At 46.6% G+C, this 24,859-nt stretch overlaps 1 protein-coding gene across 1 annotated transcript in view; it reads left to right on the plus strand.

Annotated features, from left to right (window-relative positions):
- LOC126980186 (protein jagged-2-like) overlaps positions 1-24,859 on the plus strand; it is an 84,602-nt gene that overhangs the window by 56,929 nt on the left and 2,814 nt on the right. Inside the window, exons 6-15 of the mRNA XM_050833693.1 lie at positions 1,566-1,678; positions 2,485-2,602; positions 15,506-15,619; positions 16,765-16,971; positions 18,179-18,306; positions 18,853-19,003; positions 20,332-20,490; positions 22,590-22,703; positions 23,927-24,154; positions 24,276-24,823. Coding sequence (XP_050689650.1) covers positions 1,566-1,678; positions 2,485-2,602; positions 15,506-15,619; positions 16,765-16,971; positions 18,179-18,306; positions 18,853-19,003; positions 20,332-20,490; positions 22,590-22,703; positions 23,927-24,154; positions 24,276-24,823 — 1,880 coding nt within the window. The remainder of the gene's footprint in view (positions 1-1,565; positions 1,679-2,484; positions 2,603-15,505; positions 15,620-16,764; positions 16,972-18,178; positions 18,307-18,852; positions 19,004-20,331; positions 20,491-22,589; positions 22,704-23,926; positions 24,155-24,275; positions 24,824-24,859) is intronic.

The raw sequence follows: 24,859 nt of genomic DNA on the forward strand, positions 1-24,859 counted from the left end.
AAAACATTACTGAAAAGGAAAACGAAAATGAAGCCAAAAGCAGATATACAGATAAACACCCCCAACCACCACACACCCCAATCCCCACCCCCCCCTCACCCCCACCGCCAAAAGGTCACCACCAGGAGGGCCCCGCGCGGCGCCTTACCGAGCCTGGGCCCAAAAACCAACTCATGAAAGTCAAATTAATCGCTTCGGAAGATAACGCCGAGAATCGTATCGGGCTGCGAACCTTGTGGCGAGTCGCGTAATGAAATGATTCACGCAAAGGAGGGAGAGGGGGGGAGAGAAGAGGATGGTGGGGTGAAAGAGGGGGGGAGGGTAAGAGAGGGGACGGACAAAAGGGCAAGGAAGGAGGGAGGGAGGGAGGGAGAGAGAGGAAGGGAGGGAGGGTGGAATTGGTGGAGGTATGGAGTGGGGGAGGGAAAGAAAGGGAGGGAAAGAAAGAGAGGGAGAGAGGGGAAGGGAGGGAGGGTGCAGTGGTGGAGGTATGGAGTGAGGGAGAACAAGGGAGAGAGAGGAGGAGAGGGAGGGGGAGAAGAGAAAGATGCCTAGAAGTATGGACATAGGGAGAGAAAGGAGGGAAAGTGAGAGGGAGATTGGAGAGAAGGAGAGAGGATGGGAAAGGGAGAAAGAGAGAGGAAGAAGAGAGAAGGGGAGAAGGGGAAGAAGAGAGAGGAAACATGGTTGGAAATAAGGACAGAAGGAGGAGGAAAGGAGGAGGAAAGGAGAGGAAGGGAGGGAAGAGGAAGGGCACATTATAGCTAGGGAGGGAAAGAGGAGAAGGGAGAGAAGGGAGGGGAAGGGAGAGGAGAGGAAGAAGAGGGAGGGAATGGAAAAAAGGTATTGAAACAGCGCGTATATTGGGATAAAGAGAGAGAGAGAGAGAGAGAGAGAGAGAGAGAGAGTTCTTATTATAATCATTCGAGTTTTCATAGATTTAATTTCCCAACTTCAATATTTTCTTTGTTTTTCCTCAGTAGAATAATTTTACGTGAACGGTTTCTATAAAAATACTTGTCATCTTCGTTTTCTTTCTCTTTTTTTTTCTTTTTCTTTTTTCTTTAATTTCTCCATCATTTTCCTATCCGTTTTTTTCTCTCTATTTCCTCTTCTTTTTTTCTCTCTTTCTCGTAACTGTACTTTTTAATCATTTTTTTCTTCATTTCATCTATTTTTTTCTATCTTATTCTCTTTCTTCTCTTTTTTCAATCATCTTTTTATCTTATTTCTCGTATTTTTCTCTATTCTTTTCTCTATCATTATTTTTTCCTCCTTCTTCTTCCTTTCTCTCAATCCCTTTCCAGACCTGAACTACTGCAATCACTACCCTATCTTCTCTTCTTTCTTCTTTTATTTTCTATCTTTTTTTACTTTTTTCCTCTATTTATTTCTCTATCATTATCATTTCCTCTTTTTTTCCCTTTTAAAAATCATGTAACTCTCGCCCCCTTTAATATTTCCTCTTTTTTTCCTTTTCTAATAATCGTTTCACTCTCGCCCCCTTTAATATTTCCTCTTTTTTTTCCTTTCTAATGATCACGTCTCTCTCTCTCTCCCTCCAGACCTGAACTACTGCGGCCGCTACCCCTGTGTGAACGGGGGCACCTGTGAGAACACGGCCCCTGATGAGTACCTGTGTACCTGTCCAGAGGGATTCTCCGGGGAAAACTGTGAGGTGAGGACAAGGAGGAGGAGGAGGAGGAGGAGGAGGAGGAGGAGAGAGTGAGGGGACAACTAAGACAAGAAATATATAGACAGATAGAGAGATGGATACAGATAGATAGATAGACAGATAGATAGATAGATAGATAGATAGATAGATAGATAGATAGATAGATAGATAGATTTTTTAACAGCAAAGGAGACAGCACAAGGGCACAAAAAGAAGAGTGAGGGGAAAGGAAAGGAAGCGGAGAAAGAAAGGAGGAAAAGGGAAAGGAAGGTTAGGTTAGCTTAGATTAAGTTAGTAAAGTCAAATTTAAAGATAGAAAGAAGAGGAGAGCGCACGAGGAGTAGAGAGAGGAAAGAAGAGAAGAGAAGAGAAGGAAGAAGATAAACGGTTAGGGAAAGGTGAGGAAAGTGGAGAGAGACAGGAGGGAAAGGAGGACAAGAGATAGATAGATAGATAGATAAAGAGGAAGAAGAGGAAGTGAGGGGAAAGGAAAGAAAGTGTAGAGAGAGGAATGAAGAGGAAAAGTAGACAGGGGGGAAAGGAAGACAAGAGATAGATAGATAGGTAGATAGATAAAGAAAGATAGAAAAAGAGGAAGGAAGAAGAGGAAGAGAGGGGAAAGGAAAGAAAATGTAGAGAGAGGAATGAAGAGGAAAAGAAAGAAAAGAAATAGATTAATAGACAAAGTTACATGGAAGGAAAAGAAGGAATATTAATTGCACTTAGAACAAATTAAAAACCCGGAGATGAGCACCGAGGCAACGCGCAGCCATTTAACTCTACCCTTCCTTCCCTTTATCCTCCCCCAGGTGGTAGAGGACCCCTGCGCCCCGGGACCCTGCCAGAACGGGGGAACCTGTCGTGAGGTGAACGGGGGCTTCCAGTGTACCTGTCCCGCGGGGTGGACGGGGAACACCTGTGGAGACGGTGAGCGTGACGGTGGTGGTAGTGGTAGTAGTAGTAGTAGTAGTAGTAGTAGTAGTAGTAGTAGTAGTAGTAGTAGTAGTAGTAGTAGTATCGGAAGGAAGAGAAAAAATGAATGAAAGAGAGTGTGAAGGAAATGGAAGGAAAATGAGGAACAAGAAGAAAATAAAGAGAAGGAGGAGAAGGAGGAGGAGGAAGAGGAGTATGGGAAGGAAGAAGAGAGGAGGAGGAGGAAGAGAAAATTGAATGAAGGAAAATGGAACAAAAATGAGGAACAAAAAAAAAAAAGAGAGATACAAAAAACAGGAAGAAGAAGAAGAAGGAGGAAGAGGAGGAGAATTGGAAGGAAAAAGAGAGGAGAAGGAAGAGAAAGCAGAATGAAAGAAGTTGGGAATGAAAAGGAAAAGAAAGAAGAAACACGAGAGAGAAAAAAAGAGAAACGAAGCAGAAAAGAGAAGGAGGAGGAGCAGAAGCAGAAGGAGGAGGAGGAGGAGGAGGAGGAGCAGGAGGAAGCAGAAGCAGAAGGAGAAGGAGAAGGAAGAGGAGGAAGAAGAAGCAGAAGTAGAAGGAGGAGGAGGAGGAGGAGGAGAAGGAGGAAGCAGAAGCAGAAGTAGAAGGATTTACATAGATTTACATAGAAAATCAGACCACACAGACCCCATGGTCCAGACTTGGTGGTCTGTCCTTAAACCTAAGTGATTTTACATTAATCAGAAGACTCCAAAACGTTGCATTTCTACTCTAGTTGATATTAAGTTGAAGGAAGTGACGGTCGAGCTTATTTTTGAAGGAGTCAATCGTGTTACACTGGACCACTGATGGTGGAAGCTTATTCCATTCTCGCACTACAACGTTGGTGAAGAAAAATTTGGTGCAATCTGAATTTACTTGTCTACATCTGAGTTTTACGCCATTGTTCCTCGTGCGCAGACTGTCATCGATCATAAACAATGTTGATCTGTCTACATTCGTGAAACCATTAAGTATTTTAAAACATTCGATCAGTTTTCCTCGGAGGCGACGTTTCTCAAGAGAGAACATGTTAAGGATATAAAGCCTTTCTTCGTAGGATTTGTTGCGCAAGGAAGGGATCATTTTCGTTGCCCGACGCTGAACACCTTCTAATTTAGCAATATCCTTTGCATGGTGGGGGGACCAAAACTGTACCGCATATTCCAAGTGGGGTCTGACTAAACTGTTGTAGAGCGGGTATTACATCTTTATTCTTGAATACAAAGTTTCTTTTAATAAAGCCCAACATTCTGTTCGCTTTATTTGCTGCATCGATGCATTGCTGTGAGAATTTGAGGTTTGACGCGATTTTGACCCCCAAGTCTTTGACGCATTGAACGCTTTTGAGTTTAACGCCGCGCATTTCGTATTCGAACTTCTTATTCCTCGTTCCAACTTGAAGGACCTGGCACTTGTCTACGTTAAAGGGCATCTCCCATCTATCCGACCAAGCTGAAATTTTGTGCAAATCCTCTTGGAGGCTTTGCCTGTCTTCGTCAGTGAGAACCGAGTTACCAATCTTTGTGTCGTCTGCAAATTTACTAATGCGGTTATTGAGTCCAACATCCACGTCGTTGATGTAAATAATGAAGAGCACTGGGCCAAGGACCGAGCCCTGAGGGACGCCACTAGTGACAGGCGCCCACTCTGAGTTAAATCCGTCAATCACTACTCTTTGTTGTCTGTTGCTCAACCAATTCGCGATCCATTGGTTTACTTGACCGTCAATACCTATTTGCTTTAATTTGTAAAGTAACTTTTTATGCGGGACTTTATCAAACGCTTTCTGGAAATCAAGATAGACTACGTCCAGTGATTTGGTTACGTCATAAACAGTGAAGAGGTCGTTATAAAAGGTTAATAGGTTTGATAGGCAGGATCTTTTGTTTCGGAAGCCATGTTGTGAGTCCCCAATCAATGAGTGGCTTTCAAGGTAACTCACAATTTTGTCTCTAATTATGCCCTCAAGTAGCTTACCTACAACCGAAGTTAGACTAATGGGCCTGTAATTACCTGGTACTTTTTTGTCTCCTTTCTTGAAAATCGGTGTCACGTTAGCCTTTTTCCAATCTGAAGGGACGATGCCTTGTCGCAAGGACATATTGAATACGGTTGTGAGGGAGGAGAGTATTTCGCTCTTCGTTTCTTTCAGCAGAGTTGGATATACTTTGTCAGGTCCAGGACTTTTATTTGTTTTAAGTGAATGGAGAGCTTTAAGGACTTCATCGGTTGTTATTTCAAAATTAGGCAATGCATGCTCGAGATTTACAATAGTACTGGTGTTGGCGGTAGCGAGAGGAAGACTATTAGTATTAAACACCGAGGAAAAGTAATTGTTTAAGAGGTTTGCAATGTGTTGGCTGTCAGTCACTAGTGCACCGTCGCTGTTTGTTAAAGGTCCAATACCACTTTTGATCGCCTTTCTGTTGTTTATGTAACTGAAGAAAGATTTCGGGTTATTTTACAGTTGGCTGCAATATTTTCTTCATATCTACGCTTTGCCTGACCTACTAGTCTTTTTACTCGTCGCCTGGCATCATTATAGAGTCTAATGTTCTCAGGCGTGCTTTGTTCTTTCTTTAACCTGTAAAACAATTTTCTCATTGACTGATTGTTTAATTTCGCTATTAAACCACGGTGGGCTTTATTAGTGTTAATTCGCTTCTCGCACAAGGGGACGAATGTGTTCTGCTGAGTGAGTAAGTGATTTTAAGGCTTAGCCAGGCTTCCTCTACGTTGCCGTCATCTGATAGTTGTATTTCTGTTAGTTTTTGTCGGATTTCTACGAAGTTAGCTCTTTTGAAATTGGGCACCTTTACTTTATTTTCAGTCACTGATGATTGAGCTTTAATGTCGACGCGCACTAATTTATGATCGCAAGAACCGAGGTGTTCTCCTACCGTGACACTACTGATTAGGTTATCTTGGGTCGTTATAACAAGGTCGAGTATATTATTTTGTCGAGTTGGCTCAGAAACCATTTGGCTTAGATAATTTTCTTCTAGAAATTCGATCATTCTATGTGACTCGCCTTCTGTACCTGACAGTGTCGCCCAGTCGATATGGGGGAGGTTAAAGTCTCCTAATATCAGTGAGTCGTTGTTATTAAGTGACTGCCTTAAGACGCTGTACATTTCAAGGTCGTCATCGAGTGATTGCCCGGGAGGTCTGTAGGTGACAGATATATTTAAATTGACTTTTGCAATGTTTACTCGCACGCACAAATGTTCAACGTTACTGTTTCCCGGTGTTTTGTCGGTGGGTTGCAAATAGCTTTTGACATAAAGGGCGACGCCACCGCCTCTACGGTTTACACGATCTTTGTTGAAGAGTCTGTAGCCATCTATGTTGTATTCGGAACTTAAATCAATATTTGTGGTGTCGATAAATGTTTCGGTTATAGCAATTATGTCAAAATTTTCTGTTAAAGCAAGACATCTCAGTTCATCAAATTTGTTTCTTAGGCTACGCGCATTGAAACTAAGGATTTTTAAGTTATCTAGAGGCTTGGTAATACAGGTGGTGGTACTTGCGGGATCACGGTTACGGGTTTGTTGCGATGCACGGCGTCTATTTACACGGGCGGGGTGGAGGGTCGTGGCCGTGACTCGTTTTTTGCTCGGATGACACGCACTGCTTCGTTGAGGAGCCTTCCGAGTCTGGCTGCCCCGATGGGAGAAAGGTGCAATCCGTCCCTGTGGAAAAGTTCATTTTGTCCATAGAAATTGTCCCATGCGTTTAGGAACTCCACGGAGAAGGAAGAGGAGGAAGAAGAAGCAGAAGTAGAAGGAGGAGGAGGAGGAGGAGGAGAAGGAGGAAGCAGAAGCAGAAAGAGAAGGAGGAGGAGGAGGAGGAGGAGGAGAAGGAGGAAGCAGAAGGAGAAGGAGGAGGAGGAGAAGGAGGAGGTCAGTAATTAGCAGAGAATATACGTTAATTACCCCTCAAATAAAAGCAAAGAAAACGAGAAGGAGAAGATAATAACAGCGTGAATAAATAACAACGAAAACAACAACGATATAAATAATAAAACACACACACACACACACACACACACACACACACACACACACACTTTAATCATTATTTTGTCTACTTGTTTGCCTTTTCAATCCTTATTTGTGAAGAGAGAGAGAGAGAGAGAGAGAGAGAGAGAGAGAGAGAGAGAGAGAGAGAGAGAGAGAGAGAGAGAGAGAGAGAGATAGAAAGGTGGAAGGGAGGGTGGAGTATGCGTGGGTAGGTGGAAGAGGAGACTATAAAATGTGTGTGTGTGTGTGTGTGTGTGTTGAAGAATGACTTATTATGTGGAGTATAGAGGTGGAGTGAGTCAGTGGAAGTCAAAGAATGTGGATTGGTAATGGTTCTATTTGTATGTGGGGATGGGGGGTGGAGGAAGGGGAAGTGGAATGGGGGAGGTTGTCAAGGTGGAGGGTGATCGTTTCTGAGAATATAGGAAGTGGAGGAATGGGGAGGGAGTGGATAGGGAGGGGAAGGTAGGGAGGAGAAAAGGGAGGGAGAGATAGGGAAGTAAGGTAAGGAGGGAGAGGGAAGGGGGAGAGAAGGGAAGGGGACGGAAAGGGGATGGGAAGGGAAGAAGGAGTAAATGGGTTAAGAAAGGGGAGATGGTGGGGAGGGAAAGGTATGTAGGAGGATTGTGAGGAGGGGAAAGAGGAGTGAATGGGGTACGGGAGGGAAGGGGAAGGTAAGAAGGGGAAGGAAGGGGAGGGGGGAAGGGTAAGGTAAGGAACGGGAAGGGGAAGAGGGAAGGGGAAGGAAAGTGAGTGAGGGGTACGGAAGGGGAGGAGGGTTAGGAAGGGAAAAGGGAAGAGAAAGAGGAATAGGGGAAGGGGAGGAAAATGAGAGAGGGGTACGGAAGGGGAGATGGAGGGAAGGGGGAAGAAGGAAAGGAAGGGGAAGGGGGAAGGGGGAGGAAAATGAGTGAGTGGGGTACGGGAGGGGAGATGGAGGGGAGGGTAAGGGAAGGGGGTAGAAGGAATGGGAGGGGAAGAGGGGGAGGAAAAAGTGAGTAGGTGAGCTTCCGAGAACTGAAGTAGGGGAATGGGTGGGGAAGGAATGTGGGTTCTTGGTAACGTAGAGGTAGCGGGCGTTGATTGCTTATATACAGGTGTGAAAAAATACCTGTGATTCTCCGTACACTAAAGAGAGAAACACACCTGATATCTCTGCGTCCGGGTGAGGAATGGAGTAGATATGTTTAATTACAGGTAGGAGGAACACACACACACACACACACACATAGCTCCCTCTCCCCCCCCAAACACACCTATTCCAACCTTTCCCAATCAACTCCTTAAGGTAAAAAAAAAAGGGAGAGAGAGAGAGTCGGAAAAACACATACTCACCCTATCTTCATCACCCACCCTTTTCCCACACCCTTTCCCTTCCTCTCCCTCCCTTTCCTCACCGTATAAGTCCTGCCGTGCTCACCTTTCCCTCATTAACCTGCGCGCGTCGACGGTCTATCTATCAGCCCCTTCCTTACCTGTCTGTCCCCGGAGCTGAGTTGACTTTCCCGAGGCCTCGCAGCGCACGATACGAGAGGGAAAAAAGTGCGTGACAGGGCTTGGAGGAGGCGGTGCAGGGGGGAGGTGAGGGGGGGGAAGATACAAGGCTTTAGCTGTGTGTCCGTGGGAAGCGTGACAAGAGTGATTAACGGAAGGACGAACAGCTGACCAGGTGATAGGTGAGCTGGGTAACTTGTGACTCTCTCCTCTCTCTTCCTCCTCTCTCCTCTTCCTCTTCTTTTTTCTGCTTCTGTTTCTTCCCCTCCTCCTCTCTCTTCCTCCTCTCTCCTCTTCCTCTTCTTTCCTCGGCTTCTTCCCTTTGTTTCTGTTCCTTTTCCTCCTCTTTCTCCTCTTCTCCTTACCTCCTCCTCCTCCTCCTCCTGCTCTATCTGCTTTTCCTCCTCTTCTTCCTCCTCTCTCCTTCTTCCTCCTCCTTCTTCTTCTGCTTCTTTTGCGTTTTCTCTTCCTGTTATTTCTGCTTCTCCTCCTCAATCTCTTCTTCCTTCTCCTCTTCTTCATCCTCCTTCTTCTCCTTCTTCTCCTCCTCCTTTTCCCTCCACCGCCATCTGTAATATCAAGAGGGAAAGAGGAAGAGGAAAAGGAATAAAGAAGGATAGGAAGAGAGAGAGAGAGAGAGAGAGAGAGAGAGAGAGAGAGAGAGAGAGAGAGAGAGAGTTTAATTGCTTCATAATGTAATAATGAGAGAGAATGACAATAATAATAATAATAATAATAATAATAATAATAATAATAATAATAATAATAATAATAATAATAATAATAAAAATACCTTGGTGATGATTTACTTCTTTATTCTGCTTATTATTATTGAAGGTATTAAAATTATTCTTGGTGGTGATGATGATGGTGGTGGTGATGATGGTGGTGATGATGATGGTGGTGGTGATGGTGGTGATGGTGGTGGTGGTGGAAGACATCTGTACCACCTCCTCAAGGACACAACAAGCACGATATTCTCCTCCTCCCCTCCTCCTCCTCCTCTTCCTCCTCCTCCTCCTCCTCCTCCTCTTCTCTTTATTGACCAGTCCTCGTCCTCTTCCTTCTGACCCGTCTTCCTCCTCTTCCTCCTCCTCCTCCTTCACTGATACTGTTGCTGTCTGAACCCAAACACACACACACACACACACACACACACACACACACACACACACACACACACATACATAGTCATTATATATTATTCGCTATCTTTGTTTTTTATTTCTCTTTTCAACCTCCAATTATCTTTTTATTTGTGTGTGTCTAATCCTCCTCCTCCTCCTCCTCCTCCTCCTCCTCCTCCTCCTCCTCCTTTCTTCTTTTTTTTTTCTTGATCTTTTGTTTATTTTTTATTTCATTTATTTGTTTCTTTGATGTGTGTGTTTTTTTTCTTTCTCTCTCTCCTATCTTCTTCTTTCTCTTTTCCTTTTCCTCCATATCTCCGTTTATCACCCATTCCTTTCTATTCCTTCCCTTTCTTCCTCCTTTTCTCTCTTTCTCTCTCTTCTTCTTTCTCTACATCATTTCTCTGTCTCCATTTCTCTTCTCTCCTCTCTTCCTTTCCTTTCCTTTATCATCTCTCTCTCTCTCTCTCTCTCTCTCTCTCTCTCTCTCTCTCTCTCTCTCTCTCTCTCTCTCTCTCTCTCTCTCTCTTCTTCTCTTCTTCTTTCTCTACATCATTTCTCTGTCTCCTTTTCTCTTCTCTCCTCTCTTCCTTTCCTTTCCTTTATCATCTCTCTCTCTCTCTCTCTCTCTCTCTCTCTCTCTCTCTCTCTCTCTCTCTCTCTCTCGAGCGCCAAAGACCAACACGGAATTAGCAGAATCTCATTAAAGCCTCAAAACCATAATTCCGGATCGCGTTGTGGACCTTATGATTCAATACTATGACACATGCCGCCCTTACCTCCCCCCCTCCCCCCCCTTTTCCTCCCCTCCCTTCTCTTTCCTCCCCTTTTCCCTTTTCTCCCCTTCACTGGCGCTCCCCCTCTTACTTCCTCCCTTCTGTTCCCCTCCCTTCTCTCTCTCTCTCTGTCTGTCTGTCTCTCTTTTTCCCTTCTGTCGCTAACTTTTCTTTTTTTTCTTTCTTTCTTCTTGTTTATTATGTTTTCCTGTATGTCCTTCTTTCCTTCCCTTCTTCCTTCTCTTGTCTTTCTTTTTTTCTTTTCTTTCATTCTCTCTTTCCTCTCTCCTTCCTTCCTTTCGTCCTTTCTTAATTTTCTGTTTTCCTTTTATATCGTTCTTTCCTTTTCCTTCCTTCCCCCATACAGAAAGAATGATAACACAGAATTACAATCTATACAAATTTATGTATTTTTTACGTTTTGCCCATGACGCCAGTAGGCTTTCTTGGTCTGGCCTGGTGGTCGGCCCCGGCTCGTTATGGCGCAGGCAAGTGTTTATAGTGACACCATCTTGCTTGGCTCGTTCTGCCCTCCGGAGCTCATCTTTGATCGTCTTTTAGAGAGAATCAAGAGTCCGGGATGATAGACGGTCTTCTGGACAGCATGTGGGTAGTGTTAGGCCACTCGGCGGTGACTGAAAAATTCCTTAAATTGTACAAATGTAATAACACCAGCGAATTAATGGTTGCTCACATAATTTAGAACTATACAGACTTAGGAAACTAGACATTTAAGAACCAAATATTATTAACGGATGCATAAAAATGATTGCTATATTCAAGTAATGGTTCTGTATAGTTGATGGGTATATAGAATTAAGGGGTTTCCGAGGGGCCACACACGCAGAATTGATGGTAAATGGATGAAAACACTTAATTAATGGGATGAAAATTGACAGCGGGGGAGTTTGGTTGACTGGTCAGCAAACGTTGGGTGGTCAGGGAGTGTTGACCGAAGGGGGGGAGGGGGAGAGGGAGGAGGGGATGGGGAGGGTGAGTGTTTGAACCTCCCTGATCTGATTATATACTTTCCTCTCTCTCTCTCTCTCTCTCTCTCTCTCTCTCTCTCTCTCTCTCTCTCTCTCGCGCGCACACACACACACACACACACACACACACACACACACACACACACTTAATAACTTAATGATACTGTCTTATTTGAAATATGCGACACGGCATTATAAATTATAAGTTTCTGTGTGTGTGTGTGTGTGTGTGTGTGCGTGTGTGTGCGTGCGTGAGAAGAGCTTATCATCGTCAACAAACCTCTCCCAAAATAAAAATAATAATGATGATAATAATAATAATAATAATGAGAAGAAGAAGAAGAAGAAGAAGAAGAAAAGGAAGAAGAAAAAGAAAAAAAAAGAAAAAAAGAAGAAAAAGAAGAAGAAGAAGGAAGAAAAGAAAAATTAGAAGAAGAAAAGAAGGAGGAAAAGAAAAAGAAAAAAAGAAGAAAAGGAAAAGAAAAGAAAAAATAATGAGATGATGAAAAAGAACAACAAAAACAACAACATCCACAACAACAACAACAACAACAACAACGCCCTCAGCTTTATTTAATGCATCGCCGCCTCTATTTTTTTTCTATCATTTTTTTCTTTCCCTTTTGGTCACATTCTCATTATCATTTCCCTTCAACTTCCTATATACTCCCCTCCCCTCCATTACCCCCTCCCCCCTCCCCCCCTTCTCCCCTCTCCCCCCTTTCCTCCCCATGGGCTGTAAAAGGCGACTTATCCCCTGGGAGATAGACCACACCCTTATGTCTCTCCCCTCACCCCCCCTTTCTCTCCCCTCTCACCTCCCCTTTCTCCTCCCCTCCTTCCCTCTTCTTCTTCCCTCTTTCCTCCCTCCACTTCTTCTCATTGTGGTCTTTTTCTCTCCCTTTTCACCTTCTCTCTTTGTCCTTTTTTTCTCTTCCTCTCTTCTTTCTCTTTTTCTTTTTCTCTTCATCTTCCTCCTTCTCTTCTCTCTCTTCTTCTGTTCATTGCTCTTCTTTTTCTTTCCCTTTTCTCCTTTCTCTTTTTTCTCTCAATTCTTCTTTTCTTCTTTTCTTTTTCTTTCCTATTTATCCCGTTCTCTTCTACCTCCTTTCCTGTTCACTTGATTCTCTTTTTTTTCCTTTTTCATATCTTTTCCTTCCTTCCTTTCTTCTCCATCTCCTGTTCTTTCGTTTTCCTTCTTCTTCTTATCTCCACTTCTCTGCCCATCGCCCTATTTACTTTCTCTTCTCTACTATCTACCTTTTTCTTCCTCTTCTTTTTTTCTTCTTTTCCTCTTTATTTCACTTTCCTCCATCCATACAATTTCCTTCCCTTTCCTGTTCTCCTCTTTGCTCTCCATCTCCCTTCCGTCTCCCCTTCCTTTCTCGTCTGTCTTCCTCCTCCTCCTCTCCCTTCCTTCTCTTCCTCCCTTCCTCTCCCTCTTCCTCTCTATCGCTCCCTCAGGACTAAGAGAAATATGATTTTTTTTATAATAGTCCCTAAAGCCCTTTGATAATTTTATGCCATAGACCACAAGTGCAGTTAATGGGCGTACACACACACACACACACACACACACACACACACACACACACACAAACACACACACGCACTAATGCACGCAAACATTCACCTCCCATCCAATTCATTTTCCTATAAACACACACACACACACACACACACACACACACATCGTTGCCTAATAGCATCAACAAACATCGTGATCACAGAGACACGCACACACACACACACGCACACACACACACACATGAAAATGCAATATTCATCTTGTATCTTGTTTGCTAAGTTGAGTGAAACGCATAGATGGGGGAGGAGGAGGAGGAGGAGGAGGATATGGAGTTTGATTAGATGGAAGAGTATAAACATGAAGAGAGAAATAGATGGAAGAGAAGAGGAGGAGGAGGAGGAGGAGGAGGAGGAGGGTAGATACAGAAAGGGAGAGAAAAATGGAAAGGGGAAGAGAATATAGGGGAGAGGGAAGGGGATAGATAGGAAGAGAAATAGAAGGAGAAGGGAGAGAGGAAGGAGGAGGAGGAGAGAGAGAAGGGAGAAGGCAAGAAGAGAAAGATGAAAAAAAGAAGAGGAGAAGGAAGGACAGAGGCGGAAGGAGGAAGGAAGAGAGAGATGAAAAAGAGGAGAAGAGAAGAGAAGGGCAGGAGGAGGATAGGAAGAATAGGACAAATAGAGAGATAAAGATGGAAAAAAAAAAAAGAAGAAAGAAGAGGAAGAGAAGTAGACGGAGGAGGAGGTAAGCAAAAGACAGGTAGACAGGACAGGTAAAAATGGGGAGGGAGGGAGGGGGGAGGGGAGGAAGGGGGAGAGAAGTGCATTACAGGTGTGACAGGTACAGTTTGTTAATCACTAATGGTGGGCGCTGAGTGGGCGGTGAGTGATGAGTGGAGGAGGTAGGGGAGAGGAGGGGAGAGGAGAGAGGGGTGATGAAGGGGAGAGGGAGAGAGGGAGCGAAAAAGTTAGTGATGAGGGAAGAGAAAAAAGCTGAAAGGAAAATAGAGACAGGAAAAAAAGGAGTTATTTAAAGACACCCAAAAAAGAAAAGAGGAATAAAGAAAGACAAGGAAAAGACAAAGAAGACAGAGCAGAGAGGAAAGTTAAGGACCAGAAAACAGCGAAGAAAAAGAAAGACAAAAGAAAAAAGAATAAAGAGGAAAGTGGACAAAAACAAGAAGAAAAAGAAAAGAAAAAGAAGAAGAAACGAAGAAATAACGGAATAAGAAAGAAGAAGAAAATAAAGAGGAAAATTTTGAACAAGACAACACCAAAGACAAGAAGAAAGAAGAAAATAATTAGTGGAAACAAAACATCATTTTTTTAACAAGAGAAATGAAAAACAGTGTAAAGAGAGAGAGAGAAAGAGAGAGAGAGAGAGAGAGAGAGAGAGAGAGAGAGAGAGAGAGAGAGACGGGAGAGAACATCCTATTTACTTTGTGTCCATTTGTCATACGTCCGAAGAAGGGGAGGGAAGGGGAAGAGGGAAGGGGAAAGGAAGGGGCAGAGGGGAGGAAGAGGAGGAAGGGGAAGAGGGAAGGGGAATAGAAGGGGAAGAGGGAAAGGGAAGGGGAAGAGGGAAGAGGAAGAAGGAGGAAGGAAAGAGGAGGAAGGGAAAGAGGAAGAAGAAGGAAGGGGAAGAGGGGAGGAAGAGGAGGAAGAGGAAGAGAGATGGGTGTGAAGAGTCATCAATATCACTCACCTTTTTCCTCCTTTTCCTCCTCCATCGTCACCCCTTTCCTCCACCTGTCCACTCCATCATCCTTCCACTCAGCCAAGTATGTGGAGGAAGGGAGAGTGGAGGAAAGAAGGGAGGGAAAGAAGGGGTGTGGGTGAGGGGACATGCCTTTTCATCTCCTTTCTCTTTCTCTCTTTCTCTCTCTCTCTCTCTCTCTCTCTCTCTCTCTCTCTCTCTCTCTCTCTCTCTCTCTCTCTCTCTCTCTCTCTCTCTCTCTCTCTCTCTCTCTCTCTCTCTCTCTCTCTCTCTCATTACGTGAAAAAAAATACAAATGAAAGAATAAAATGATAAGAAAATAATCAAATAAAAATCATAACTAGAAAATATTAATGAATTGGATTACAGAGAGAGAGAGAGTCGCTTTATTGATGATTTAACAAGCATGAATATTAGGAGGAGGAGGAGGAGGAGGAGGAAGGAAGAAGAGGAAGGAAGAATGATCAAGAAGAGGAGGAAAATGAGGGAAAGGAATCAGAAAGAGGAGGAGAGGGAAAGAGAGAAGAGGATAGGGAGGAAGAGGAGGAGGAGGAGGAGGAAGAGGAGGAGGAGTTTGTCTGTCCCTTCTGTGCTTTTCTGTTTGTTCGTGTGTGTGTGTGTGTGTGTGTGTGTGTGTGTGTGTGTGTGTGTGTGTGTGTGTGTGTGTTTGTCGATGCTAACGAGTGTGATTTGGGAAAGAGGAAGGAGGAGGAATAAAGAGGAGGAGGAGGAGGAGGAGGAAGAGAGAGAGAGGGAGGAAAATGAAACCGGAGAAATGGAGGAAAAGAGAAGAATGAACCAATAAAGGAGAGAGAGAGAGAGAGAGAGAGAGAGAGAGTTATTTGAGAAAGAAACTTACTCGCTCAAACAACGATCGCATAAAACCGAAACGAGAGAAAGAAAGAAAGAAAGAAAAAAAAAAGATAAAAAAGAAAGAATAAATGAGAGATAGAAAGAAGGAAAAAGTACAGAAAGAAAGAAAAAGAAAGAAGAGAAAGAAGGAAGGAAAGAAGAAATGAAAGATAGATAGATAGACAGAAAGAAAAAGAGAGAGAAAGAAAGAAAGACAAAAAGAAAATGAGAGAAAAAATAAACATATGTGCGTGTATAGAATTTTAGTGTGATGTTTTTTTATGTGTTATCGTACCCCTCTCCCCCCCCCCTTCCCCCTACCCCATGACCTCGTAACTTCCCCCCCATCTGATGACCTCTCTTGACCTCTCTTGACCTCCCCCCTTACAGACGTGGACGAGTGTGCCTCCAGCCCCTGCGAACACGGGGGTAAATGCATGGACGAGGTCAATGGCTTCAGCTGCAACTGCACGCAAGGTTGGGAGGGCAACACCTGTCAGTTCGGTGAGTGTTGCGCGGCGTAGTGTTGCGGGTTGAGTTGCTGGTTGTGTTAGGTGATGGATTGAGTTGCTGGTTGGGTTAAAGGATGGGTTGAGTTGCTGGTTGTGTTAGGTGATGGATTGAGTTGCTGGTTGGGTTAAAGGATGGGTTGAGTTGCTGGTTGTGTTAGGCGATGGGTTGAGTTGCTGGTTGGGTTAAAGGTTGGGTTGAATTGGATTGAGTTGAAATTTTAGTGTTTCTTTTTTTTTTATCCTTTGTTTTGTTCCTCCTCCTTCTCTCTGGTCTTCTCCGTTTTCTCTCTCTCTCTCTCTCTCTCTCTCTCTCTCTCTCTCTCTCTCTCTCTCTACTATCATCGTTTTCCTTCCTATCTTCTTCCTTTCCCAACTCTTATATCTCTTTCTTTCCCTTTTTCCTCCCTTTCTACCTTCCTTGCGTGCGTCTCCATTTTATCTCCCCCTTCCATACTTTTCCCCTTCCCTTTCTTCTTTCTCCCCTTCCTTCTCTCCTCTCTCCTCCCTTCGATACCCTTTCCCCCGTCTCCTTTTTCCTTCCTTCACTCTTTTTCTTCTCCCTTCCATACTCTTTCCCCTTTCCTTCTTTCCCTCTAATCTATCTCCCCCTTCCATACTTTTCCCCTTCCCTTTCTTCTTTCTCCCCTTCCTTCTCTCCTCTCTACTCCCTTCGATACCCTTTCCCCCGTCTCCTTTTTCCTTCCTTCACTCCTTTTCTTCTCCCTTCCATACTCTTTCCCCTTTCCTTCTTTCCCTCTAATCTTCTTCCTTCCTGGTTCTCTCCCCTTTCCTCATATCTCCTTCCCGTCTCCCTCCTTTCCTTCCTCCTCTACCCATCCCTCCCCTCACCACACCTAACCCCTCTACCTCTATCCTTTCTCTCCCCTGTCTTCCTCCTCTTCTTCCTCCCCTCCTAACCCCTCCACCTCTCTCTCTCTTCCCTCCCCGTCTACCTCCTCTTCTTCCTCCCCTCCTAACCCCTCCACCTCTCTCTCTCTTCCCTCCCCGTCTACCTCCTCTTCTTCCTCCCCTCCTAACCCCTCCACCTCTCTCTCTCTTCCCTCCCCGTCTTCCTCCTCTTCTTCCTCCTCTACCGATACCACACCTAACTCCCCCTTCTCCCACTCCACCCCTCAGATTCCGATGAGTGCCAAGGGCGGCCCTGCATCAACGCCGTGTCCTGCGTCAACCTCGAGGGAGATTACGAATGCCAGTGCCGCAAGGGTTGGGAAGGCAAGAACTGCAACCTTAACCTCAACGACTGCCAGGGTCAATGCATCCACGGGGCGACCTGCATTGACCTGGTGGATGACTATCACTGCGCCTGCGACCATGGCTACACTGGTGGGTGATGGGGGGGGGGGTAGGGGGTGAGGGGGGGGGGTTGGGGGGGGTTGACGTGGTGGTAATGCTTGTTCTTCTTGCATTATTTAGTGGTACTCTACATAGTCTCGGGGTTTTTTTCCTCTCTCTCTCTCTCTCTCTCTCTCTCTCTCTCTCTCTCTCTCTCTCTCTCTCTCTCTCTCTCTCTCTCTCTCTCTCTCTCTCTCTCTCTCTCTCCCACCCCCCCTCTCTCTCTCATGCACTTTGAAGCCTGACGGATCACGAACCTCACTTTAGACTACTTCAATATGCGTGCCATCCTAAGGGGGGGGGAGGGGGGAAAGGGGAGGAAGGGAAGGGGGAGAGGGGAGGAAGAAAGGGAGGGGTTGAGTGTGCTTGTGTGTGTGACCTGGGGTGGGGTGGGGGGGTACGGAGGGAAGGAAGGGGTACGGGAGGGAGAGGAGAAATGGGTTAAGTGAGAGTGGGGGGAGACTGGGGTGAGGGGAGAGGAAGGGGGAGGTAAGAGGAGAAATGGGTTGAGTGGGGTGAAGATTGGGGAGAGGGGAGAGGAAGTAGAGGAATAGGGAGGATAATGGAAGGGGAAAGGAAGGGAAGGAAAGAGGTTCAGTGTTTGAGGTTAAAGGTAGGGAAGGGTAGGTAGGGGGTTATGTAGGGGGAGGTAGAAGGGAGGGGTAGAAAGGGTAAGGGAATGGGGAAGCATAGTTAGGTTAGCTTAGGTAGGAAATGGGAAAAGGAGGAAGAGGAGGAGGAGGAAAAAGAAAGGGGAAGAGGAGAGAGAAAGAAAGAAAGGAAGGGGTTGAAGAGAAAAAAAGAAGGGGTGGAAGAGAAAGAGGAGGGAGAAGAAAGAAAGGGGAAGAGGAGAGAGAAAGAAAGAAAGGAAGGGGTTGAAGAGGAAAAAAGAAGGGGTGGAAGAGGAAGAGGAGGGAGAAGAGAGGAAGGAAAAGGAAGAGGAAGAGGAAGAAGAGGGGTTATAATATGTAGCAAAGAAAGGGAGGAGGGGGAGAGAGAAAGAAAGGAAGGGTGGAAGAGAAAAAAGGAAGGGGCAGAAGAGGAAGAGGAAGGAGAAGAGAGGAAAGAAGAGGAAGAGGAAAAGGAAGAGGGGGGCTCATAATATGTACCAAATGTATATGAGTATGTATGTATGTATGTATGTGTGTCCAGTGTCCATGTATAAACCTCCATGTATCCCTCTCTCTCCCTCCCTCAGGTCGGCATTGCGAGACGGAGGTGGATGAGTGTAGCAACGCGCCCTGCCACAACGGAGGGGAGTGCGTGGACATGCTAGCCGACTACCGCTGCATCTGTCCTGTTGGGTTCTCCGGGCAGCAGTGTGAGGTGAGTACGGTGCAGTGACACTATAGATGGTACGGTACAGAGACGCTAACAGATGGTATGATACGGTAAAGCTAACGTATATTGCCGTACAGTAGGGCTAACAGATGGTACGGTACAGTAAAGCTAACATATATTGCCGTACAGTAGGGCTAACAGATGGTACGGTACAGTAAAGCTATTATATATTGCCGTACAGTAGGGCTAACAGATGGTACGGTACAGTAAAGCTATTATATATTGCCGTACAGTAGGGCTAACAGATGGTATGGTACAGTAAAGCTATTATATATTGCCGTACAGTAGGGCTAACAGATGGTACGGTACAGTAAAGCTAACATATATTGCATTTATTACATATATTTCTGTTGTTTTTGCCCTCGAGAAGTCAACTTGTTATCGTTTCTCTTTTGTTTTTACCCTCGACGAGCCAACTTATTATCGTTTCTCTTTTGTTTTTGCCCTCGAGAAGCCAACTTGTTATCGTTTCTCTTTTGTTTTTGCCCTCGAGTCAACTTATACATCCCTTTTTTGTCTCCCTTTCTCCAGATCGACATCGACTTGTGCAACCCGAACCCGTGTGACAACGGCGCCCCCTGCATCAACACGCGCTCCGACTACTACTGTCACTGCCCCGAGGGATGGGCCGGCAAGAACTGCTCGTCTCCCCGCCCCGCCTGCACCACGCCCCCCTGCCAAGGTAAGGACACGCCCCCCCCCCCCCCTTGCCCTGCCTTGCCCCCCTGTCGCTCTCTCCCTTTGCCCCTCATTCCTCTCTGTTTCCTATCATCTGTTCTGTTCTTGATTCTCTTTATTTCTGTTTTTAGTCCAAATTTTTGCTTCTTTTTCATATTTTTTTTCTCGTTTTTTATTCCATTCTTTTGCCTTCCTCTTTTACTAATCTTCTATCTCCTCTTCCTCTTTTTTCTCCTCTTTATCCATTTCTTCCACTTTCTCCTACTTCTCTTCCTCCTTTTCCTCTTCTTCTTCTTCCATTTCTTCCACTTTCTCCTCCTTCTCTTCCTCCTTTTCCTCTTCTTCTTCTTCCATTTCTTCCACTTTCTCCTCCTCCTCTTCCTCCTTTTCCTCTTCTTCTTCTTCCATTTCTTCCACTTTCTCCTCCTCCTCCTCCTCTTCCTCCTATCGACTAACTTCCCATCTTCATCTTCTCTTATTTTTCTCTCATTTTTTTCTCTATTTTCCTCTTTTTCTTTCATTTCTTCCACTTTCTCCTCCTCCTCCTCCTCCTCCTCCTCTTCCTCCTATACGATTCGCTTCCCTTCTTCATCTTTTATTTTCTCTATTTTTTTTCCTTCTCTTCATCGTTTTCGTTTTCTGAGATTTCTCGTTATTTTTTTTTTTTTTTTTTTTGTTATCGTGCGTTTTTCTTATTTTTACTTTTTCTGTTTGTTTTTGTTTATTTGTTGTTTGTTTGTGCTTGTTTGCTGTGTGTTCTTTCTTATGATTTTTTTTTATTTGTCTCTCTCTCTCTCTCTCTCTCTCTCTCTCTCTCTCTCTCTCTCTCTCTCTCTCTCTCTCTCTCTCTCTCTCTCTCTATCTATCTATCTATCTACTATCTATCTGTCTATCTATCTCTCACTGTCTATTTATGTATCTATCTCCCTTAAAGATCCTCCACTCAGACCCTTTAAATGGATATATAAGAAACATAAAGAACATAAAAGAACTGAAAAAACAAAAAACAAAATAAAAAACAAGTCATATTCTTAAGTCCCGTTTGACTGATGGAATTCTCTACGTTCGTGTCAACCTTTCCCTCCTCCCTCCCTTCCCTCTCCCTCTCCCTCTCTTTCTCTCTCTCTCTCTCGCGTGTCCTGTCCGTTACCTGTGTTGTTTGTGTCCTTGTCATGTCCTTACCCCTTGTCTGAACGCGTGTGTGTGTGTGTGTGTGTGTGTGTGTGTGTCACGGCTCAGACTGGAGGAGGACGAGTCTGATGCAAGTGTTGTGGCTGTCTGTGGTGTGCTCCCCCCGCCCCCCCTCACCGCCGCCCCCCCTCCCCTTCTCAGTGGTCGACAGCTGCACGGTGCCGGAGTCTCAGGAGTCCGGGGCGGTCCTCCTCGTGCCCTCCAACATCTGCGGGAGGCACGGCCGCTGCGTCAGTTATGCCGAGGGGGCCTTCTCCTGCGTGTGTGACCCTGGCTTCAGCGGACAGTACTGCCATATAAGTAAGTGGACCTGGAGTGGACGTCATCAGGGAACAGTCGTTTAGTTTCCCCTTAAATTTGTTAGAGGTACATTTTTTTTTACAACAAAGGAGACAGCTCAAGGGCACACAAAAAAGGAAGCAATAATATAAAAAAAAGCCCGCTACTCGCTGCTCCTAAGAAGAATCCAAAGAGGTGGCCGAAAGAGAGGTCATAGACATAGATTGACCGATTGACAAGAGATTTTCCATGGAGGTCTATTTTTTTGTTTGTTTTGTTTTACGTCACCAAGGAAGAGTTGCTGTGTGCTCCCTTAAATTACTGATTGGTACATAACCGCAGATTGACTTCATGACTAGAATGTTTCCCAAGTACTCTTTAACCTGCTCTTTTTTATCTGTTTTATGCTTCCTTGTCCCTCGCCCCTTAAGTCACTGATCGGTACATACCCACAGACTGACTTCATGACTACAATGTTTTCCAAGTACTCTTTAATCTGTTCTTTTTCATCTGTTTTACGCTTCCTTGTCCCTCGCCCCTTAAGTCACTGATCGGTACATACCTACAGATTGCCTTCATGACTACAATGTTTCCCAAGTACTCTTTAATCTGCTCTTTATTATCTGTTTTACGCTCCCTTGTCCCTCGCCCCTTAAGTCACTGATCGGTACATACCCACAGATTGCCTTCATGACTACAATGTTTTCCAAGTACTCTTTAATCTGTTCTTTTTTATCTGTTTTTTGCTCCCTTGTCCCTCGTTCCTTAAGTCACTCATCGGTACATGCCTACAGATTGCCTTCATGACTACAATGTTTTCCAAGTACTCTTTAATCTGCTCTTTTTCATCTGTTTTACGCTCCCTTGTCCCTCGCCCCTTAAGTCACTGATTGGTACATGCCCACAGATTGCCTTCATGACTACAATGTTTTCCAAGTACTCTTTAATCTGCTCTTTTTCATCTGTTTTACGCTCCCTTGTCCCTCGCCCCTTAAGTCACTGATCGGTACATACCTTCAGATTGACTTCATGACCACAATGTTTTCCAAGTACTCTTTAATCTGCTCTTTTTCATCTGTTTTACGCTCCCTTGTCCCTCGCCCCTTAAGTCACTGATTGGTACATACCCACAGATTGCCTTCATGACTACAATGTTTTCCAAGTACTCTTTAACCTGCTCTTTTTTATCTGTTTTATGCTTCCTTGTCCCTCGCCCCTTAAGTCACTGATTGGTACATACCCACTTCATGACTACAATGTTTTCCAAGTACTCTTTAATCTCCTCTTTTCATCTGTTTTATGCTCCTTGTCCTCGCCCTTAAGTCACTGATTGGTACATACCCACTTCATGACTACAATGTTTTCCAAGTACTCTTTAATCTCCTCTTTTTTATCTGTTTTACGCTCCCTTGTCCCTCGCCCCTTAAGTCACTCATCGGTACATGACCGCAGACTGACTTCATGACTAGAATGTTTTCCAAGTACTCTTTAATCTCCTCTTTTTCATCTGTTTTACGCTCCCTTGTCCCTCGCCCCTTAAGTCACTGATCGGTACATACCTACAGATTGACTTCATGACTACAATGTTTTCCAAGTACTCTTTAATCTGCTCTTTATTATCTGTTTTACGCTCCCTCGTCCCTCGCCCCTTAAGTCACTCATCGGTACATGCCCACAGACTGACTTCATGACTAGAATGTTTTCCAAGTACTCTTTAATCTCCTCTTTTTTATCTGTTTTATGCTCCCTTGTCCCTCGCCCCTTAAGTCACTGATCAGTACATACCCACCAGCGTTGTCAAATTATCGTACTCAGCGCATTGCATTTTCGTAATTTCTGACCGATAAATATAGCAGAAAAAACGAAAACCATCAGTATTTCACAGTTTTAACGATAACTTTAAATTTCTATTGTTATGTGTGTGGTTACGACAGTCTTGGAGCCTAAAAATGATAAATGGAGTGTTCAGAGTACGACAATTTTTACAACGCTGATGCCCCAAATGACCAAATGACCATAAAACTTCCCTGGGTCGCTTTTTGACTTGTTTCACGGCTCCTGATTACCTTGAGTGGCCGCGCTAACCTTCCCTTCCCTTCCCTTCCTTTCCTTCTCTCCAGACGTGAACGATTGCGAGTCTTCCCCGTGCATGAACGGTGGCACTTGCGTCGACCTCGAGAACAGCTTCCAGTGCGTGTGTGACCCGGGCTGGGAGGGACCCTACTGCAACACTGGTGAGTGATTTTGGCTGGGGAGTGCCGGGGGGGAGCGGGAGGGGCAGGGGTGGAGTTTGGCTAGGAAGGGTTGTGGTGGGGTTGGGTTGGGGGCAAGGGTGTGAGTGGGGGTGGGGTCCCTACTGCAACACTGGTGAGTGATCTTGGCTTGGAAGTGCCGGAGGGGAGCGGGGGGGCAGGGGTGGAGGGTGCTTAGAAAGGGTTGTGGTGGGGTTGGGTTAGTGGGTGGGGGTGGGGTTGGGGGACCTTACTGCAATATTGGTGAGTGTTCTTTTCTTGGGAGTGCCGGAAAGGGAGTGGGGGCGAGGGGTGGGGTGGAGTGTGCCTAGGAAGGGTTGTGGTCAGGCGGGGGCGGCGGCAGAGGCGGGGGCGGGGGCGGAGGGGGGGGGGGGGCGTCAACTAACGAGGCCGCCGCCCTCATCGGTATGCGGTGCTCATGTTTTCATGTTTGTGTAACAATGGCGCCGTGTTGCCGCCGCTCGGGAGAGAGGCAATTAGAGGGTCTCACGGCGCGAGGCTCCCCAGCGCGCCGCCCCCTCCCCCCGGCTGCCTGCCCCGCCCCGCCCCGCCCCGCCTCGGCCCAGCGTGACTCCCGCCTCCCGTCCGTCCGTCTGCCTTCACGATGCGTCACTCTGCCCCTCCCTCCTCCGCGCCTCACCGCCCCCCCTCGCCCCCACACCTCCCCACCTCCAGTTTTCATTATCGCAGATGAATATCACCACAAAGGGAAAGTTTTATTACCCGAATCACGAACTCGCTGCATTTAATTAGTGCAGCAGATTTTCTCTTTTCCTGACTCCCGGGGGTCCGCCGCCCCCCGCCGCGCCGCGTCGCTCCACACGGACGCGCGGGATCACTTCCTTTCCCGGCCCGACGCGGCGGCGGGAAGTCACGGAAGATTTCGTTTATAGTTAAATTTACATAAACACGGTCACGTCAGACGCCGGGTGTTCGGGATCTCCTTTCCGCGCGCGGCGGGGACGGCGGCGGCGGGGACCGTGAACCCTCCGTGTACCCAGCACGTCCGCCTCATTGTTTTGCGTCCCAGTCCCGGATCACTCTGGCTCGGGATGCTCGGGGCGTCACTAAGAGGTCAGATCAGATGATGCTGCGGGGTATTGCCTGGCTAACGACACCCTTTCAGTACATGACACGCGGCCTCCCTCGTGGGGCTCGCCGCTACCCGTCAAAACGCCGCTGACCGTGCCTTGTTTCGCCGACAGATGTGGACGAGTGCGCTGAGCGTCCGTGCCGCAACAACGCCTCCTGCAGGGACGGCGACAGGGACTTCACGTGCGTGTGCCAGGACGAGTGGAAGGGCCGCACCTGCTCCTCCACCACCTCCCACTGCGACCCCAACACCTGCCAGAACGGCGGCACCTGCGTCGACCTCGGCGACGGCTTCGTGTGCCACTGCCTGCCCGAGTGGCGCGGCAGCATCTGTCAGATCCGTGAGTATGCCCGGCGACACTGTGTTCCCGTGTGTGTGTGTATGTGTGTGTGTGTGTGTGTGTGCAGGGTGTTGACAGCTGCTCCAGGGACGGGTGTGCATGAGTCTGTTTTGTGCCGCAGCGGAGCGCCGCCCGTGTGACTCGTCGCCGTGCCAGAACGGCGCCACGTGCGTCAACAGCGGCGACGGCTTCACCTGCCTGTGTCCGGACGGCTGGGACGGCGCCGCCTGTAACAACAACATCAACGACTGCACGCCGCACCCCTGCTACAACGGCGGCCTCTGCGTGGACGGCATCAACTGGCGCGTGTGTGAGTGCGCGCCGGGCTTCGCGGGGCCGGACTGCCGCGTCAACATCAACGAGTGTGCCTCCTCCCCCTGCGCCTTCGGCAGCACCTGCATCGACGGCGTCGCGGACTTCACGTGCCTGTGCCCGCCGGGACGCACCGGAGGCCGCTGCGAGCTCGTCGAGAACAACAGCACCTCCGTCCAGGCCTCCAAGGCGTGCAAGTGGGGCGAGGACCTGCGGCCCCACGGCGCCGTGTGGCGCCACCAGTGCAACTCCTGCCACTGCAGCCACGGCGTCGCCTCCTGCTCGGACGTGTGGTGCGGCCCTGAGAACTGCCTCAGCTCCCGCGACCCCGGCCACTACCCGTGCGAGCCCCACCAGGTGAGTCACGCCCCTCACCCTCCTGTCTAGATGCTT

Source organism: Eriocheir sinensis, chromosome 1 (assembly GCF_024679095.1).
Source record: "Eriocheir sinensis breed Jianghai 21 chromosome 1, ASM2467909v1, whole genome shotgun sequence".
NCBI lineage: Eukaryota > Metazoa > Arthropoda > Malacostraca > Decapoda > Varunidae > Eriocheir > Eriocheir sinensis.